The sequence below is a fragment of the Leptonychotes weddellii genome, chromosome 3 (genome assembly GCF_054177405.1).
Source record: "Leptonychotes weddellii isolate Sample4059 chromosome 3, ASM5417740v2, whole genome shotgun sequence".
Taxonomy (NCBI): domain Eukaryota; kingdom Metazoa; phylum Chordata; class Mammalia; order Carnivora; family Phocidae; genus Leptonychotes; species Leptonychotes weddellii.
The window spans coordinates 115392297-115413092 of record NC_138371.1 but is presented as its reverse complement, the minus strand read 5'-3'; the positions used below and the strand labels follow the sequence as shown (position 1 = coordinate 115413092).

Sequence of the window (20796 nt, the reverse complement as noted above, 5' to 3'; positions counted from 1 at the left end):
GGTCTGCCTTCTGACTTGGGAGGTGCATGCACGTGGTCGCCAGCCCCCGCCCCCCAACCTACATTCTGAATACATCAATAAGAGCAGATTTTCTGAGTCAGTACTGCTTTTGCATGATTCCTACCAAAAATACAATTGACCCAAGGGTCTCCACATAAGCCTTGAAGTACTCCAATGCAGCACTTCTCAACCTTGAATTCGCTCACAAGTCACCTGGGGATCTTGTTAAAATGCAGATTCTAATGTCGTAGATGTGAGGCTCTGAATTTCTCAAAGCTCCCAGATGCCACTGCTGCTATTTGAGTACTAGAGTCGAATGATACATCTGTATGAAGGAATTCTCCGGAGCACAGTCATTATATTTTGTCCCTATATCTCTCTACAATGGATTGATAAGGTTTGTTTTGAATCATAATATATGCATAGAGTGCTTCACTTATAAAGTCTGCCCAGGACTCTTTTAAGCACCTCACATACATTAACTGATCGTGTTCTTCCCAACAACTGTATAATCTAGGTACTATTGTAACCCTCATGGGTACGTGGAAGCTCCAGACCTAGGTTTAATGGTTCTTAGAAGACAGACATGTGCATATTGATATGGACATGAACACAGGCAGGAACAAGTATAACATGGTTAGCTCGTTGATAGAAATTTTGCCAGCCTTCCTATGGCTTCAAGTGATCTGGCTGTGAGTTGAAGGCAACAAAATATTCCACTTCTCTAAATTATCACCATAGTGATTGGTCAGGTGGTTTTGTGTCTTTTTTACCCCAAATCACTAATTTTAGGGATAACGTATGATTGAAAGCACAGTGTTGAGACAGACTACATCCAAGGTGACAAGAGCTTGGGATCTTGTTCATGTTCCACCACATGATGGCCATGGGCCGAGGTTCTAGCCCTTTTTTTTTGTTTTGTTTTTTGTTATTGTTTTTCTTTTTTTAAATTATTATTAACATATAATATAGTAGTTGTTTCAGGGGTAGAGGTCTGTGATTCATCAGTCTTACACAACACCCAGCACTCACCACAACACATACCCTCCCCAATGCCCCTCACCCAGCTACCCCATCCCTCCACTACCCTCCCCTCCAGCAACCCTCAGTTTGTTTCCTGAGATGAAGAGTCTCTTATAGTTTGTCTTCCTCTCTGGTTTTGTCTTGTTTCATTTTTTCCTCTCTTCTATGATCCTTTGCCTTGTTTCTTAAATTCCACATATCAGTGAGATCATATGATAATTGTCTTTCTCTGATTGACTTATTTTGCTTAGCATAATACCCTCTAGTTCCATCCACGTCATTGCATATGGCAAGATTTCTTTTTTTTTTTTAAAGATTTTATTTATTTAGGGCGCCTGGGTGGCTCAGTTGGTTAAGCGACTGCCTTCAGCTCAGGTCATGGTCCTGGAGTCCCTGGATCAAGTCCTGCATCGGGCTCCCCGCTAGGCAGGGAGTCTGCTTCTCCCTCTGACCCTCCCCCCCTCATGTGCTCTCTCTCATTCTCTCTCTCTCTTAAATAAATAAATAAAATCTTAAAAAAAAATTTATTTATTTATTTGACAGAGAGAGACACAGCGGGAGAGGGAACAAAAGCAGGGGAAGTGGGAGAGGGAAAAGCAGGCTTCCCGCCTAGCAGGGAGCCCGATGTGGGGCTCGATCCCAGGACCCTGGGATCATGACCTGAGCTGAAGGCAGACGCTTAATGACTGAGCCACCCAGGCACCCAAAGATTTCTTTTTTTTTTTGATGGCTGTGTAATATTCCATTGTAGATATATACCACATCTTCTTTATCCATTCATTTGTCGATGGACATCTGGGCTCTTTCCATAGTTTGGCGATTGTGGACATTGCTGGTATAAACACTGGGGTGCAGGTGCCCCTTCAGATTATTACATTTGTATCTTTGGGGTAAATACCCAGTAGTGCAATTGCTGGGTCGTAGGGTAGCTCTTTTCTAGCACTTCATGTGTAGAGATGTAAAACAGGAGGATATTTATGAATGTTGAATGTGAGTATAGATATACAGCTAAGGGTTGTTTTAAATATTTTCATAGAGCAGAACTTCCTAATTGGTGTATAAATGTATAAAGATATCAATCCCCTCAGCCCTTGGGATAGTCAGGCAGGGCAGCTAGAGTCCAGAAGTGATCACCTCCAGCCTCAAAACCTTTGCATTTATCCCAGGGTGCTGAACAAAAGTTATCCTTTTCTATGAAGTGGGAAAAGTTAGGAAGTATCTCAGGTAAGCCTAATAATAAACCTGCAGGATAGACAGAGTGGATATTATTGTACCCATTTTACAGGTGAGGAGACTGAGGCTAAGGTAAGTGATTTGCCCGGAGTAGCAAAGGTTGTGATTGAGTCAGAATTTGCAGCCAGGTCTCCTCACTCCAAGCCCATTTGCTTTAAAGTCCTATGCACTGAATTATATCTACCTGTCCTTTGTTATACATGAAAGCACCGTGAATATTGCAAAAGAATGCATGTGTACATCATATCGTTATAATGATTGTTCATGCAAGTTAGCAACATCTTCAAAGGAACTTATCTAGGTCGTGGCACGTTTCCCTTAGATTTGGAGGGAGGAAGAGGCACAGCCTGCTGCAGCCTTTCCTGTGGCAGCAGTTGGTTCTGATTGATCAACATGCTAATTAAAAGCCCATGATCTACAAATTGTCCAATTGCATGATAGCAGTAGAAACAGTGGAACTCTGACCACACAGAATAAGCCAGAAAATCAGAATTTGAAACATGGCCTTTGAAGGCTCACAAAGAGTCATAGAGGAAAGAAATTTCATAGACTGCAAATAGCCATTTTAGGTTTTTAAATACGTTTTCGTCAGAGGACCCCTGCCTGGCAGGCCCGCCCTCTGGAAGCTCTGGTACGGCAGACAGTCGCAGGGCATCGGAGGGAGGCCACGCCAGCCAGCCTCTGGGTGGGGAGAGCGGTGCTATAAAGGATTCCCTAGAGGAGGAGACGCCAGTGCTCTATCCCAAAGGAGGCAGGGAAGGAGATGTCCAGCAGAGCCAGCTCCAACAGGATATGCATATCTGTTTTAAGATAACTTTGTGGATGGAAGCACATTTGTCTGTATATTCGAGGGGGCTAGAAAGCAATTAGAAGCACCCTTACCCTGATTCCAAAAAATGACCCTGTATCCATATATATATTCCCAGTTCCGTGGGATAAAGAAACAAAATTAGGAAGACTTTTGGCTGTTACCTTTGGAAAACTAGGTTGCTCCTTTCCCTAAAGCAGCATGTACATTTCTCAGCAGTAACTTTCTGCCTTCTCAACCAGCTTTGTACACATTTTTACACATGGTCCCACTTTGCTGATAATTAGGCTCCACCACGCCCTCTAAAACGTGGACTTCTGCTGTCATTTTAGTTTTCCCTCTCAGATTCCCTAAAGACATTTCTTAAAAGTGAGGATAACATTTAAGGGATTATCTAGGAGATTTAAAACTAAAAAGTACCCTTTTTATCATTCTAACAGACCTTAGATTCTGAGGGAAAAAACTATTGATGTTAGCAGAAACTTAAAAAAAAAAAAAACCCGAAATGTATGAAATGATTGCTTAACTTTTGAAATTGTATTTATGTAGTAACTAAATCAGAAAAATGATTATTGTCTCAGAAACATAAATGAAAAAGCATATATAAGCTTTCACAACGAGCCTTTAGTGTTTTTCGAGATCTCTAAGTGCAACAAATGAACAACCAAGCAATCAAAATAAATAAATTAGGCATTTAAATGGAAGTCCATTTGACAAGACATTTTGCATTTGGTGATCAAATTATATCTGATCACTGCAGGAAACTCTACCTCAGGGGTAAAGAGGTAATAATAATTATCTGAGCCCTGAGGAAGTCGTCAGAAAGCATTTCCTGTACTCTCATTTGTCCTAATTTTCTCTGTTGCTTATACAGTGACCTTTTCACTTGGTGCCCTTGGAATTGAAAAGGCAGTCCCTTATGAAACAGAGAGTAGAGCAATAGAATCGGAAAATCTAGTCAGCAAAAGTCACTTGTTTTAACCTTACTCTAGGCTCATTTTTTTCATTCACTCTGGGTGGGAATGCCATTGTGCTCCTTGGTGTTCTGGGCCCCTGCTCTGTTATGCAAAGAGTCATGAGCGAGGCATCTAGGTGGATTGTTCTAGCAAACCAGATGGACAAAGGCAGCATCAACGTGCAGCCAGGTGTCTAGGAGAGGAACGTGGGCTTCCGGAAGGAGCACCAGCTCACCCTCCTGTTGTGACCTTGGGACAGTCATTTCACTCCCTTAAATCTGTTTTTGTGTCTGTGAACTGAAGATAATAGAATCAGCCTCTTGGGTTGTTATGAGGATGGAGAAAGGAATATATATTCGAAGGGTCTGAGAGGACAGTCTTTAAGCACTAGCACTGTGTAGGTACTTGATACATATTTGGGGAATTGGGGTCTGAGAGAGGCAACAGCTCTGTCATCTGTTGCTATGTACTGGTGAAATACAAATTGTGATGGATGTTGGCATATGAGAAGTTTGATTAAGAAGGAGAACCTTCTCATCCTCCCCCCAAAAATTCCATTTGTGTATCCCCAGCTCCATGTAGATAATGTGTGCATTATCCGCTCTGTTGTCTTCTTTAGTATCACAGTTGTTTCCTTTACCATGACTACAGAATACCAACAGGAATTGTCCTGGCTTAAGTTTATTTACCTTAGTACTCATCTAGTAGAGAACCACGGGATTAAGGCACATAGGACACTGAAATTGACATTAATACATCTTGCTCATTCCAGGGATTGTGGAGAAAGTTGGGTCCCTTTCCCCCAAAGGACACTTTGTTGATAGAAAAGGTAGGTTAGTGATAAGTTCATAAATGTAGTTGACATGTACCCCTCCAAAAAAATTCTCATTTGTAAATAGGATTAAATTATCACCATTGTAATATTCCAGATATATTACTATTATTGCCTTTTTATTTTCAAAGTGTTGACCTATTTTATCCCATGTTATTCTCCCGATGCTAGGGTAAATGTCCATCTCAACACTACAATTCTTTGAGTTTATGTTTTACCTCCAATTATTTTCCTGATTTCATTGATGAGGAAACTGAGCCTCAGAGAAGTCTCCGGCGTAAAGCTCCGTGGAGTTTCTAGCACAAGGTCTGATGCCTGGATTTTGCCTCTAGTGATTCTGACTTAATTGGGCAGGCATCTGGGCAGGCAGCAGGAAATCTAAGAGCTCCCAGGTGGTTCTACAGTGAAACCAAGATTGAGAACCTCTGTCCTGGTGGAAAGAATGGGTTGAAATAAGTCAGGTGTAAGTATTTAGCCAATTCAAGACTTCTATCACCTTCCTGGCCTTTAAATTTTATTTTACTTCATGTGTCTCACCTACCTACTCTTTTTTAAAAGGTAGTACTAAAAAATAAACAAACAAACAAACAAACTACTAAGCCAAGATATTCAAAAAGAATAAAGAAGGAGAGGAAGAAGAAAAAATAAAAAAATAAGAGCCTGGATAATCTCCCGAGATATTCCATACTAACTAAAAGCAGCTCTCCCCACACAAAAATTTATATGCATTCATCTTGTGCTGGCGGAATTTGTTAGAAATTAAGAGAGCCCCCAGTGATACTGTAATAATAAATAAAACCATCTATTTATATTCATAAATTAGAAATGATGACCTGGAATCCCACTTTCCAATTGGGCATCTTACCTTCTCCCTTCTCTGAGCTAGATCTTAATTTACTTCACATTTTCTCCTCCAGTGCAGTGTGAGGTGTAGACATAGAGGATGCATCGGCCCCAGCTGAACAGAGTCAAAGGTCCTGGGTGCCATACAGCGCCGGAGATGGTTAGCAAGAGTCAAGAGGCCAAACCCTGGGACGCGAGAGGGAGCTGCTATTGAAGAGTACTCTAATGTACTTGAGAGATTATTTAAAACTAAATCAGGATATTCTGGTAGTAAACGTCTCAAGACTGCCGTACTTCTCATAAATTCACAGATATTATTAATAACAGAGTCTGGTAATGAATTGACTGCAAATCAGATCCATGAGTTGAAAACAAAAATCCATGAGGGGAGGAGGGTTTTCTAAAGCATGATCCCTGGAATGGTTTCCCTGAGGAAAGAAGGGAATTCACTCCCCCACAACCCCCCACAGCTGCTCCCCAACATCCGCTGGAGAAATGGAGACCAGGAGGCTAGGTCTCCGAAAGACAGCTGTGAGAGTTCATTTTCCATTTTGCAAACTAATTTTGTTCTTGTCAGTTGCAATGCTCTGCCAAGTGGTGGATGGGAATTTCTAAATCAAAAACCACTAACCTCAAACCACAACCAGCGCATGTGAAACTTCAGAAACTACTCCCAGAAACTACATACCAGAACGTATGGTAATAATACTATAACTATTTGTAACATACTGCCAGGTTGGTCACGTTTAGAAAATTCATAGCACATTTTTGGCACACAATCTATTCAGAATAATGGTGATAAAGATGTATATATAAAAATGTATGTTTTTAATGGCCCTATTTATTTTATTGATGCAAGACAGTAAGTTAGCTAAATCTCCATCATCAATCTGTATGCCTCAGGTACAGATTAGGTCCCTGCAAAGCCAGTTGTTTATACCTTTTAATCCAATTATGCTCAGTCTTCAAAACTGATATAGAAACTCTGCAGACTTTTAGTTGCTGTGAGGGGTGCGTGTGTGTGTGTGTGTGTCTGTGTGCACGTGTGCATGCCCACATGCACGCACACCCTTCTCTGAGACACCTTATTTCATTGGAAAAAAAAACAACCCTGAAATGTTTTAAGATTTATGAAGTCAGAAGCATCTCTGACAACTTGTGAGGGTTGTTTCAAGACTTTCATTGCTTCAACATGAACTAATAACCCAAGGGAAGCTGAAACCTTCACTAGAATTTAAAGCTGGAGGTCTGAACCCTCAGGACCCAACATCTAAAAGAGTTGCTAAGAGTCTTGACAGGAGATCAGGACCAAGACAGAGCTGGGAAATAACAGCAACAACCATTCTGAGAGTGGTGAGAAAGCAAACTCTTAGCTCAGGAACTGGCAGGGGGAAGAAAAGCCAGGTAAAAAAAAGAAAGTTCTGGCTAAGATGGCACCACAGGTGGGGAAATGGGGAGATGGTGGGTTGGTGCAGCAGGGGATGAATTGCCCTCAGTAAGTCGGGAAGGGGCTGCTCCTGTGGAATCCCTACTATTTGTTCTCTATTTGCACCAAGCCTGTTCAACATAGCCTGTGTGGATCATAGGACCACGCTATGACCCAATGCAACTTCATGTCATCCAGTGTCAGCCAGGCCTTCTGGTGCTGTCTGCCCCACAGAGGATTCGAGAGCCTGGCCGGAGTAGGTCACATTGCCACATCCCAGATTCGTGGACATCCAGTCTCTCCTTGACATAAAAGTCAACTGCATTCCACTGGGCCCCCTGACGTGCTCAGCATCCCTTTTACTGACCTCCATGCAGATGCTTCCCAGGCTCCACCGAGACCTAGCCAGATATTCTGTTTTTTTCAGTCCCTAATTTAATCCTTCTTTCTCCTTACCATCGTGCCACTTTCATAGTGGGAGAGAGGACTCCTCAAATCCTACCATTTAACTCTTAGGGAGCCCTTTGTAACCGATGCCGTGCAAATGAATGCTCTGGATGGATGCAATGTGGTGCTGTGGAAAGAATACTTTCAGACCTGGTTCAGTCCTGACTCAACCGCTTTCTAGCTGTGTGACCTTGAGCAAATTACCTAACCTTGCTGAGCCTCAGTTTGCTCGTCTCCGAAATGGTCCCAATAATGCATATCATCATAGAGGATAATCTGAGACTTAAGGGGCTCGTATGTGTAAATCACTCGCCAAGGGCCACATAGCACTTTACACCTGTGTCACCTTCCTCTCCCTGTCTTTCTCTTTTATCTTTGTTCCCCTCCACCTTCAAACTCGGGCCTCACCCTTTCTCTCCTTACTTCATCATGCATCAGGTAAACCTGCGCCTCCCCAGGGCAAACGGCTTCCCCTCCCTTCCATCCCTGCCCCTCACTCTGATTAGCTCCTCTCGTGTCTTCTGGCTCTTCCTTTCCAGCATCTTCTGATCCTGAGACAGCAAATATGCTCAAGGTGGTGTTGTCCTAAAGAGAAAAGCCTTCCTTCGGCCAGCTTCCCGATTATGTTTGTCACATTTGTTGTCATACAAATTTGCCATACAAATCGCTTTGCCTGAGCTAGCCTGGAACTCTATTAAGAGATGATTACACATACAAGTATAATCTTGGGGGTGAGGCCCAATGGGGAACCCCTGTCTCAGGCTGCTCCCTTTCCCTCAGGCAGAGCCCCAACCTGTTCCAGATACATGACACTAATACTTGGAAGACTCAGTAAACGCACGTCATTTCATCCCTCGTCAAATGTTCAAATGCTTCCAAAATTCTAACTTAGATTCCAGAGGCCTGTTGTTCCATCCACCATTAAAAAAGCATTTTCACCCTTGTGTTTAAAGCTCTGGATTGCAAGATTCTAATTCTTCGTGAGTGAGTGAAAGGTAGTTAGCCCTCCACACTTCCTACCCTTACACCCCTCTCATTAAAAAAAGCATTGTTTTTATTCCTAATGGAGACAAAGGCTTCCATCTCCGGATCTTTCTGGTAGTCATTTGTGGCCAGTGTTTTCCTGTTTCTTTTTCAGCTTTCTCCATCATTAACCAGATAAACTGGTTAACTCATTGTTTGGCAAACAGGCCTTGAGGTTTCCCATTCGCTCACTTCTGTACACCAAAACAGCAGTTCCCTGATCTCTAAGGGTCAATTGCTCCTCCTCATGAAGGACCAGGCTGGATGCCATAGTCCTCGTGAAGTCCGCTCTGTTCACAACTGAAAATATGTCCTCTCTCCTCCGAACTCCTTCCGTGTTTCTAGCTGAGCCACAAGGCTCCATGCCTTATGACAGCTCCTTCTTATCTTGTTGATCTGCTTTATTATTTGACATTGTGTGTGCATACTTTGTCTCTCAATTAGCCCACAAGGTTCTGGGGGGCAGAGACCATTTTTCTCCCACCCTCTGCCATCCCCGCATAGCCTGGGACAGAGTAAGTACTTTGTATGATCCCGTTTCTGTTCCCTCCCCAAGTATTATCCCACTGTTACCCTCATTGACCTTCACTTTATGTCTGACTCTTTTCACAATACGGATTTTTAAAAATTTTTTGAATTCACTCTGCAATCACTGGAAAGCATCCTTCTTCCAGACTTGATTTCAGGTGTGACTTAATAAGCATAATAATGGTTCCTTCTTCTAGCCATTAGTAAATCAGTCCAAGAATATCACAAATTGAGTATCCACTGTGAGCAGGGTGCTGAACCAAGGGCTCATATTAAAGAGTACAGAAAATGTGGAAGATGTGATATAAAAGGGCAAGAGTTCAGAGTTGTTGATATGCTATATATATTTGCACTCTTTACATTCTTTTTGGTCTTAGGTGATTTCGTACATATATAACATATATGTAAATGTATAGAGAGGGTTGAGAGTTATATATTACTCATATAGAGAGAGTTATATAGTTATATAGAGTTATATATATAGTTATATAGAGTTATATATAACTCTCCCTATATATAACTTATATATGTACATATATATATGTTATATACGTTATATATGTACATATATAAGTTATATATGTACGAAATCACCTAAGATCAAAAAGAATGTAAAGAGTGCAAAGATATATAATGTAAAACCATTAGGAGTTTACAGAAGAACCATTCTAATGAATTATGCTTCGTAGGGGAAATATGTTTTGGAACAGGTGATTTGGACCCATGTTTTGAAGAAAAAGAGAGGCCACAGGGTCCATAAAAGCAAAGCCCACGCCTCTTTTTGCTCACTAGCTTTCCCCACTACTTCCTGCAGCCTGGTCCACTGTAGACATGCAGTGAATAGCGCCTGAATGCATGAATAGCCAAACACTGAGGGAAGGGAAGACTAGGTTACGTAGAAGAGCGAGCATGTTATGCTAGGGAAGCAGCCATTTATTTTCCTGGGTGGGGCCAAGAAATAACATGCAAAATGATGGAAAGGAAAATGATGAATGGCATTGAAGTCTTGCCAGGAATTTTGGTTTTAACAGATAGTAACAAACACTTTATTATCCCTTCATTCATTTATTCCGCAAATATGTCTTAAGCATCTACTGTGTGCCAAAGCACTATGCTAAGACCCGAGGACTCTGTAGCGAACAGAACACAGTCTCTGTCTTCAAGGACTGGGCAGCCTTTTCAACATGAGCTAGTAAGTGGCGGCACATACTTACGGCTCTGGTTAGTGTTATCCTAACAGTCTTTAGCAAAGGGGAGCAATCTGTCTAGCCTCCATCATAGACAGCTCCGGTGAAGAGCAGAAGCCTTCGTTAAAAGGAGCCTCAATGTGAAGTACGTCAAAATAGCAGATGATTTGAAGGCAGTGAGGAGGATTGAGAACCTAAGGAAGAACTTTTTGCCTGGGAGGTTGTCTGGGATTATAGAATGGTCGGAGCTGTGGAACCAGCCTGAGTTTATTTACGGGCCCTTGCATGAGCCCAGGACTGTCAGTTGCCTCGTGTTGGGGTCTGAATGATGGGCTAAGAGGATAAAACTCTTGGTTCAGGAAAAAAAGATGTTTACATTGATTTTTTGTGGGGTTCAGATTTGACTTGCCCTTTGGTGTATGTCCCCAGAGCCCTGGCTGAAATCAGTTTTATTAGAAACCAAAAACAGAAGTAACAACTTTTATTTAGGGACACAACTCTGCAGGTCAGATGACGCAGCAAATTAATTTTGAGGCAGGTGTGGAAATGAACAAGACCTCAGAGCGCTACTTCCAACAACAGACATTGGTTACTTTATTTCTGAAATCTTAGGAATTCTAAGATCCCAGCTTGTTACTAGAAGATCTCGGCCTCATTTTCCATTTAGCTCATTTTTTTTTCTTTTTCTCCTTTTTTCACTTCTTTCTTTTTTTCCACCCCCCCCAGGATGACGGCCTCCCAGAAAATGAACATCAGCTGTCAGTAGCTGGAAAGATAAAGAAGCATTTCAACACAGGCCCCAAGCCGAATAGCACGGCCGCTGGAGTTTCTGTCATAGCAGTAAGCATCTGAAATATCCACCTTAACTTTTTAAAAAGCAATCCACCTAAGAGACAGGCGTTACTCAGGAGATCCCACCCAGAGACAGCAGAATGGGTCATTTATTTAGACAACTCGACCACTTAATGCACCGGGGGAGGTTTGGGGCTTGTATATATGATGTGTTTTTGCTGAACATTTCCCTAGGAGTCACATCATTATCCAACACCTCCAGGGTGTCTTGCAGGATATATTAATTTCATGATTTATTTTTTAAAGCAGAAAACCTCCCCCACAGTGGACTCTGTGCCAATGCAAACTTTGGGGCTCTGAGAAAAAGAGTTCCCAGTGTCCTTTTGCCAGGACCTGGAGGGAGAGGGAAGCTGAGAGAGACAACACTGCAGAGAGAGATCGGAACACTATAGATCTTTGTACGAGACCCAAATGAAAGCCAAAACATAGCAGGAGGCTTGCACAGTAAGATTTTCAGTGAAACTGAGTTGCTGTGAACACCCAAAGAAATAATGGTGTCTTGCTCCTTAGAAATCCCTGTTTTTAAACTTGAAAGTCTTTTACCATTTACCATTTTATTGATGTGGCTTCACAAGGATTTTTTTTTTTCTGTTCTATACATGCAGACATACACTATATGCAATTTGATAGCAGCTCTAGGCAAAGATTAAATTGGGCAGAGAAATAATGAAACCTCATACTTCCTGGTGTCATATTCTAGAGTAAATATATTCAAGTCCCAGATTACTTGAGTTTTTAATAATTTCCTCTTTTTTCAGAGTATGTAAATTTTAACAGCATATTCCACGTGGAATCACTTGAGCTGTTTTTCTTTTCTCAACAAAGCACTTAGACACTGCAATGTCGAATTTTAAAAAGTATATGTACTACGCAACAGTATCTTATGCTCATGAGCAATACTGAATGTTTTACCACTACTTTGGGTGTTCTATTCCCTTTCTCTTTCTCTTTTTCGGGTGTGTTAGAGCTCCAGATAAACTAAAGATAAATAATTGACATATTCGATACAATCCGTCCCAGATCTGGGTTACTAACTATTTGGTAGGAGCTTCCAGAATTTGTAGGTGGCACAAATGTATGCGTACACTTTCTTGTACTGTTTGCATTTCATGTTTTTTGACTGAACCCTTTCCACAGTGAGTTACAAGTGAGTAACTGGCTCATGAGCCCACTCACAGTGTTAAGTCGAGACTCTTTCAGATGCTCCTCAGTGCTGCTGAGGGTTTAAAATTGCAAGTTGTCCTTCTTGCCCTCTCTCTCTAGTTTGTTCTAAGGAAATTCAACGTAGAAGTGCATTGTCCTTCATGTCTTTGTAGATGTCAGTGTTCTTTGTGATCAGCTAGTATTCAGTCAGTAATTTGGGGACGTAACAATCTCATGGTGATTCTAAACTAAACCAGACCTTCTATACTCTGTTTTCACCATTCATTCAAGATACAAGTCTATTCCAAAATGTTCGATTCCACAATTTTCTTTTGGAATGGACTGCCAGCACGCTTGTCCATGAAAGGGACTGCTTTTCTGCTCCCACTGAGGGCTTACAAAGCTGCTAGAAAGGGTGCTTTCCCACCTTTGTCATTTTGTTTTTGTTTTCGTTTTTCTTGGTCTTTTATTTTAATTAGTCTTTGGTTAAGTTTGCCTTGGTTGCTCAATAATGGTTTGTTCACAGTATTCTGGGAGTCTTATAATGACCAAGGGCAGGAACTTCAGGGCAATTTTCCAGTGGATAGACAACACAGATTTGAGGAGAAATCCTACTTTAATCAAACAGGGATAAATTCCGAAACCTACTCCATCTGAGTTTATTAAAACTTTATCTAAGTAGATCTCAAAAAACTTAACTAGTATTTGAAGATCAAGGTCTATGGATCATGATTGGACCATTTTAAATACAATTTCATGTCTGTTTCTCGGTTCATCACTAACATGTTTCCATGGAAACTGTACGAACTAGCAATATACTTATAAATTGCAAAACGGACGGTGTAGGGCTGAGTTACGCATTGTGTGCTTATTGAATCTTCTTTATTCACTACAAACGTAAAAAGCATTATCAACTTAACTCAGACTCAAAATAATTAACTATTTGGAGTAATACCTGGAAAAGTGCCTTGTCCACTCTAAAGCACAATTCACATGTTAATTAGTATCACTAGTATTTCAAGCATGAAAGAGAGCACAACTGTAAATTTCAGGGGTTGTTTCAGGAGAATCTGGCCTGCCATGCATCCTCTCCAGAATGCTTTTCTCTCATAAATGTCCACACCCTCCATTAGAACCTGGGAGCGGTCACCAGTGGCAGGGAGGGGCTGGGGATCAGAAGTTGGCCAGTTTAGCTGCCTTCGTGAATAACTTTCAGAATAGCATTGGATAAGTCAATTTACGCTCCATAGCAGTTTTCCCATTCTTACAGGGCAAAGACTAAGTCTCAGGGGACCATCATAAGAGAAAGGAGCCCTGGCATTAAATAATACAGTTGACCCTTGAACAACACGGGTTTGAACTGCATGGGTCCACTTAGACGTGGATTGTTTTTAAATAAATACAAGACTGTAAGTGTATTTTCTCTTATGATTTTCTTAATGACATGTTCTTTTCTCCAGCTTACTTAATTTATACAGTATGTAATACATATCCAAAATATGTGTTAATCGACTGTTTATGTTATCAGTAAGGCTTCCTCTGGTTAGCAGTAGGCTCTTAGTAGTTAAGTATTTTGGGGGGGGGGTCAAAATTTATACATGGATTTCCGACTGTGCTGGGGGTCAGCATCCCTAACCCTCTCATTGTTCAAGAGTCAACTGTATTCCAATTCAAACTAAACTAAGGTTTTCAGCATCCCTAACCCTCTCATTGTTCAAGACTCAACTGTATTCCAATTCAGACTAAATTAAGGTTTATCTGCAAAAGAATGATATTCTGCTGTGAGGCAGAATATAAGCGGTAGGTAGGAGGAATAGTGTTCATAAATGGTGCATTCTGTCAACACCATTTGGCAATTTAATAATGCAATATAATTATTAATTCATCTATGTGAAAATTCCTATAATTAATATAATTTTGAAATGGCTTCTATTGATAGATACAGAAAAAAACTGCAGCACAAATTTCATTCAGACAATTTTTTTCCCACGGGCATGTATGCTCTCCCCAGAGGCTATAAAATAATGTATTTTATTTTAAACTGCCTCTATGGGACTGATTGTTTGGAAATTACATACACCCTTTAAAATGAAAAATTCTACTATAGAATGTAGTGTCCATCAGCTTGTATTTTCAGGAAATCAACAATTAAATCATTAGTCTTTAACTGTCACTTCTCCTTCCTTAGATAGAAATCTAACTACCCAGTGGAGATTGGCAATGCTTATAAAGGAATTCGGGGCACTTTTTTTTTTTCCTAGAGTGACAAAGGAAAAAAAGCATACTGTCATAACAAACAGGATCTAGTCACAGATGTAATTTATGACGTGAGCGTAGTTTAGCATGCGCTCATGGTTCTGAACCTCAGTGTTTTTTTGTTCCTGTTGTCATTTTTTTCTTCTCTGCTTTCCACCCCCTCCATCATTAAGACCAAAGAAAGGACAAATGATAACTTTATATTAAGGTTGCCAGAGGTCCTCAAGTTGGCCAGGAGAGTAATTACCAGCTGGAGGCTTGCCAGGATCATCTGGCCCTTCTAAAAGGAGAAAGGGTGTTCTGACATTGAGGTCAGGCAACGTGATTAGGTGGAAACCCATTGCTGTCCTTGTAACTGCTGCCTCTCAGAAAGACTCCTTTGTCCCTTTACTACCTTTCCCAGTAGTTGGGGGATTAACACACACACACACACACACACACACAGCAGAACCGAGAAAGGGAAACAAAAGGTTATTAAAATGCAATTTATAGACATAAAATGGAATTAGAGATGACATTTTAACGGTGGACTTCTTGGGAGCTGAGGGAGGGAGGGAGGCATTATTAGATTTGCTCAGCTTGATGAAGAACCGATGACTAAGATGTCAGTTCCAATTTATTTTTCCTCATTTAATTCTGTTTATTATTTTAACCGATAATTTTCCTAATGCTTTAAAGTTCTTCTTTTGCATTTTGCTCATGCAAATGGAGCATTTCCGTCTAATTGAACGAATCCATACTAATCAGTGTGCAAATAATTGTGATTCTGGGAAGCTGAGTTGTACACGGAGTCCCACTAGCGCGTTCCCGTGTGTCCTGTTATGGGACACTTTGCCTGTAGATGGCAACAGAGGACTAGTTACTAAGTAGCCAACTGCGAACTGAAACAAAAACGCGAGACTTCATATGACTCCCGTTTAACCGCAATGGGACTTGGATTTTTTTTTTTCCTAAATGAAACGAAATGCACTTTTTTTTTTTTTAGGATTAAAATCTCACATTGCTGTTCTGTGAACACTGGGATAGCCTAGTTTATAATCAGAACACCAACCCCCCCCCCCCGCCGCCAGCAGTTTTTAGTTTGAACACCTGGTGCCCCAGCATGTTGTTGCAATGCCTTTGTGAATTCAGAACTAGAAACTGTGAGCACGGCTCTGGTACCACACTTGAAAGCACTCATGAGCGTCTCTCTAAAGAAAAGCGTGCAAGTTGCATCCTCTCAGGGGACGGCATGGGGGTGTGGGCATACAGCATGATTACTGTTTTCCAATTGGGGGACTGAATCTTTCATTCCTAGGTAGCCAAAGACTGACATCTTATTCCAGGATGAACAACTTTGAGAACTTACTCTGTCTTCTATTTATTGTACCTTTTGTTGATCATAAGCACTTAACTGTACATACGCATTTTTAACATACAGTGAAAATTCTTTTTCCTTTTCTATATTTTCAGAGAGAAAACTTACTGTTTTATATTATATCTTTTTAGTTCTGAAATGTAATTAAGATTCACCTCTAAGAGTAGTTCTGCTTTTGAAGATTAACTCTTAAAGAAAGAAATCCAAACTGTTGTGACTTGTGAGGGTTCCTTTCATCTTTTATTTCATATGCATGAAGCCCTCAAATTTAAGCCTGATGGAGTAAGATGGGGAGGAGGGAGTCCAATCTGCTTTCTCTTAGGTGACTAAAACGGATTTCAGTACTTTATTTAATTGTAACGCATTTTCCATTCTATGGCATATGAAGAGGTGTTTATATCTTTTGAAATTGAGAGGACATTATTAAATGTGCATTCAAAACCTTGTCTGACAAATTAGATCTATTCTAACAAATTGGCCTCCGAGATATTCATGAGGGATTAGTGTCTTTTCTTGCCTTTTTATTTTCAATGTGCAGATTTAGGATATTAGCTAGTCACCCTGCAAAAGAGGCATGGTAACTATATCTCAATATAGAGTCAATGAAGAACAGCTTGGTCTGGAGTCGTAATTCTCTAGCACAATGTCGATCCACTGAGTTGCCCCCATTTCTCTCTGCTCAGCTGGACCACGGGTTTACCATCAAGAGATCAGGGTCTTTGGACTACTACCAACAACCAGGAATGTATTGGATAAGGTATGAGATGGTGCAGCTCAACAGTCAGTGTTTCCATGGCAACGTGCTGGCAGTCTCCATTAACCAGTTCCTTCAGTGGATAAACATGCTTTTGATTTGTTATCCAGTCCATATGCTGCTTTATCAGTTTCATTTTAATCTTGATTGAGATGCCACACCCCCTCATTCCTTTTTTTCACCCATTATTCACACTGACATTTGCCAGCTTTCTTTCCATTGCCCATGCTCAGTATCAATTTTCCTTACAGTTAAAAGGACAGTATATTTAGCGTTAATGCCAAAGCCTTTTCCTGATGTTGCTAATTAAAACAATGATTTCTGGTGCTCTTCTGTCCCGTAACAAATGGAAGAACAATGGTGCCTTAGCGTACGTTCTATAGAAGTATATACTGTCATTTTAAAGTCATCAAGCCCAACCTTGACCTTACTAGATGGATGAAACAATGCATTTACACGTTAGCAGTAGAAGCTCCTCCAAGTACAATGAGCTATAGAATGCATTGTGTGTGTTGGTAAGCTTGTGTTTTCAAATTCTCCACCTTTCTGTTTTGTTTTGTTTTCGTTTTAGTGTTACCTCTCTCCCCCTGGAAATCCCTTTATGTACTAGCTATTGCATGAATCTATTTTTCAATATTTTGTAACTGTCAGATTACTTAGCTGGCTTATCTGCAGAAGCAAACGGGGCTGTATATGGGAGGTATCGATTTTTTTTTTTTTTTTTAACTGGGTTAAGAATTCCATCCAATCATTTTCTATTCTAGTCAACTGCCCTGGCATTTCCTTCAAGGGGTATTGTTTGTGTCTCTTTAAGTTATCCACAGGCAGGATGGTTTTTGATGATTTGGAAAATTTACTCTGAGAAGTCCCAGGGAACTTTTCTCCTCCATCTTAATGTTTCTGAAATGATCTCCTGGTAAAGCTCCACATCTTTGTGTTTGCTAAGGAAAGTTCAGTATTTGTTTCCCCCAAACGATGGAGCCCATCTGTAGTAATGTAGTGGCTACCTGATGTTTTTTTCATGGATTAGACTACTAAATTTTACAAAAAGAGAAATATGTATGTATGTGTGTTTATATATATGTGTGTATGTGTATACACATACACACACATACAATACATAATTTTAACCCCCAATAAATTATTCCTAATTTTTATTTCTACACTCAAAACAAAGGACTTAAGGAAGCAATAAAGGGCACACTTTGACAAACTATCCAATATACTAAAATCATGATAATTTCCAAGTCTGTTTAAAGCAAGAAAACACCTAAACTTAAATGAAATGTTTTACGATCAGTTTTACACAGAAGCCTGTTTCTGTCTTCTAGACTGAGAAGCATGCAGGAGTTGCAACACAACCTTCTTATTTACTTAAGTAAAATAACTTTATAGGTATAGCAAGAACTTTGTTTTATTTTTAACCTTTTGGGGGGATTAATCATGATTTGCCTTTATGCAGACTCTTCTTTTTGATGTTTTAATGTAGAATATGGTCCATTCGTCTTTTACTTTTTACTGAAAGATAATCTGCATTCAGAAGGGTACAGGTATCACGAATGCACGTTCCAGTGAATTCTCACAAACGGAACACACCCCTGTAAGCAGGACCCAGATCGGGCACAGAGCATTTCTAGCACCTCCAGAGATCCCCTCCCTCCACCCCCCGCCTCAGGGCCCTTCCAGGAGGGTCACGTAGCCCCAAGGGTAAACACTGACCGGGACTCTATCCACATTAATTAGCTTTGCCTGGTTTTGTACTTTATATAAATCAAATCACACCATGCTCCGCCCTTTTTTTTTTTTGAATTGTATGCCTCCTAACCTCAGGCATAGTAGAAAAATATATATGAGTAAAGTTGATCTACAATTAAAAGTATGCATCAAATATGTCTAATTACAGTTGTGCATGTTTGTATAACAAAAACGGCACATACAAATATATAATTTCAAAAAGAAAACTCTAGAAAATGACGTTGCTAAATTTGTGGGAGTAAGGGTGGGAGCAAAATGCCAAGTAAACACAATAATTAATAAACATAGCCAAGTAAAAAAAGGCTATTTGACTAAAATCCTAGTGATGGTTCCCATCAGCAGACAAAATGACACATCCCTGAATAATGGGCAGGAGCAGATGGGAGATAATCTCTTTTTTCTTCCACACATAAACTGCTCTGTTTTCCAGCTGGGGGCAGTAACAACAATGTTTATAGTTAATGCTGTAGTAAACAGCAAACCCAGTATGTAAAGTTAAATTGGAGAAACGATGCTAAAAACTCATCAGCATATATGCTTAATTAGGAAGTTTTATAATGCCATTTAGCCTCAGAACGAACACACTCTCCTCACTGATTGCAAATGCTTGCCTTTTATCTCCACGGAAGTGGGAGCATTTGTCTAACCACGGTGGCAGCCAACTTCCAACATAAACAATCATTACAGGCAAACATCCCCGCTCCCGATTGTTGTGTTTACAAGTGCTCATGGCTGTTTTCGCTACTCTGAGCAGAACACTTGGGAGTCGCCGGTTGCTTTTTGTAAAGCAGCTCACATCAGGGCATAGGCTAGAAAAAGCATCTCTTCGGGGTGCCCAGAATTGTCATGTCCCTCTTAACAGGCTTTTTGGTGATGGTGGAGAGTGGCGGGGGTCCATCTTCCTCTTTCTCCTTCGTTCTCTTGCCTCTTAACAGAGAGCTGCTTCCAAGCTGTAGCCAAGGCAGCAGCATCGTGCTTGGCCCGTTTTTCCAGGAGACCTTGCTCCTGTCACCTTGAGTCCAGAGGGGACCCTCCCCCAGGAGTGAGCCGCCTGGGCCATTCGGCTCCCTCATGGCCTTACTGCAAGCCACTGGAAAACATTTACATCTCATTACATTCCCCACCCCCCACCTGGTCCTGAAGATGCGTCCTAATCCAAAGGGGATGCGGTCACACATATTGTGTGCCTCTCTCAAGTGAAGCTGTCACTGGCAGGTGCTGAGGCCAACAGCACATGGAGAAGAACCCTGCATCTTTTGCAACGGCCAGAATGGGGTAACCCAATTAAATAAAACAAACATCAAAACAAGACAGAAGCTAAAAATGCTGAATACGATAAAACGCGGAGGTGAGCTAGGACAAAAGGGTGGTTGAGTTCCCAGGCATGACGTGACTCAAATGTGCATATTGGATTCAAGCACCGTCCTGAAACAGTGAGTAATGAGGCAGAGCGGTTGCAGCCCTACGCAGTCTTTGCAAGGCTATTAAATGCTGTCATGCTCGGCTGTTAAAAGGAATGGGGTCAGTTAAAGGCATCTTGCTTGGTGGGGGTCTGAAAGACGAGTTCCCACGAAAGCCAGGGAGGAACCCCAGCGTGGTGTCAGGAGGGCTCCTAGGCCAGCCTCAGCCCCAGCCAGACACCCACGGCAAGTTGCATGCGTTGTGGGCTGTTTCACTGCACGTCGCCTTGGCCTTGCTTGGCCCTTGAGAAAGTGCTCCCCGATGAGAGAGCACTGTCAGAGGGACGAGCAGATGCCTCTGTTCCAGCAAGGATTAACTACCCTACTCCACGCTAGCCCCGAGACTCCCTCTGTAACAGAGAGTTTAACACGGAGAGGAGACAGAGATTTAAACTTCGAAACCCACCCAAACTGTGGTTACAGAGAAAAGGATCAGGCAAGTAGGAGGTCTGCGTTTGCAGCCTTGATGTTAAAAAGTGAAGCCGCCAAGAGGCTCAAAAGATGGGTGATGCCTCGCACTGTCCTTCCACAAACGGTATTGAGAGGAGCACAGAGAGAGCAAGACATCTGTGTTCTTTCCCCAAGTCAAACAGGTTGCTCACTGTTGGAGATGTTCTTTTTCTTTTCAGAGGCCTCTTAAGAGAGGATGCCAACCATATCTCTCTGTCTTTTTAAAAATATAACTTTCTTGTTACTGAAATGAGAAGTGGCCATGGCATTCCAAGACTTACTAATTGGCTGTAAACTGAAGCGAGATTTTATACTTCTCCTGACATCCTCAATGATTCGGTATCAATTGAAAGTTTGGTGGTATCCTATCCTATTTATTTTTGACCTTGCTTAGGAATCTCTTTTTTTCTTTTTGATTTTAAAAAAAAATCTCGACTCATCTACATATTTATTCCTGCCATAC

At 41.2% G+C, this 20796-nt stretch overlaps 1 protein-coding gene across 3 annotated transcripts in view; it reads left to right on the top strand.

The window, feature by feature from the left end:
- The window catches only part of DCLK1 (doublecortin like kinase 1), a 314118-nt gene extending 297284 nt beyond the window's left edge, over positions 1 to 16834 (top strand). For all 3 annotated transcript variants that reach the window (XM_081814825.1, XM_081814824.1, XM_081814826.1), the window contains exons 16-17: positions 11033 to 11146; positions 16598 to 16834. In XM_081814825.1, coding sequence (XP_081670951.1) covers positions 11033 to 11146; positions 16598 to 16819 — 336 coding nt within the window. In that variant the 3' untranslated portion in view covers positions 16820 to 16834. The remainder of the gene's footprint in view (positions 1 to 11032; positions 11147 to 16597) is intronic.
- Positions 16835 to 20796: the final 3962 nt, after the last annotated feature.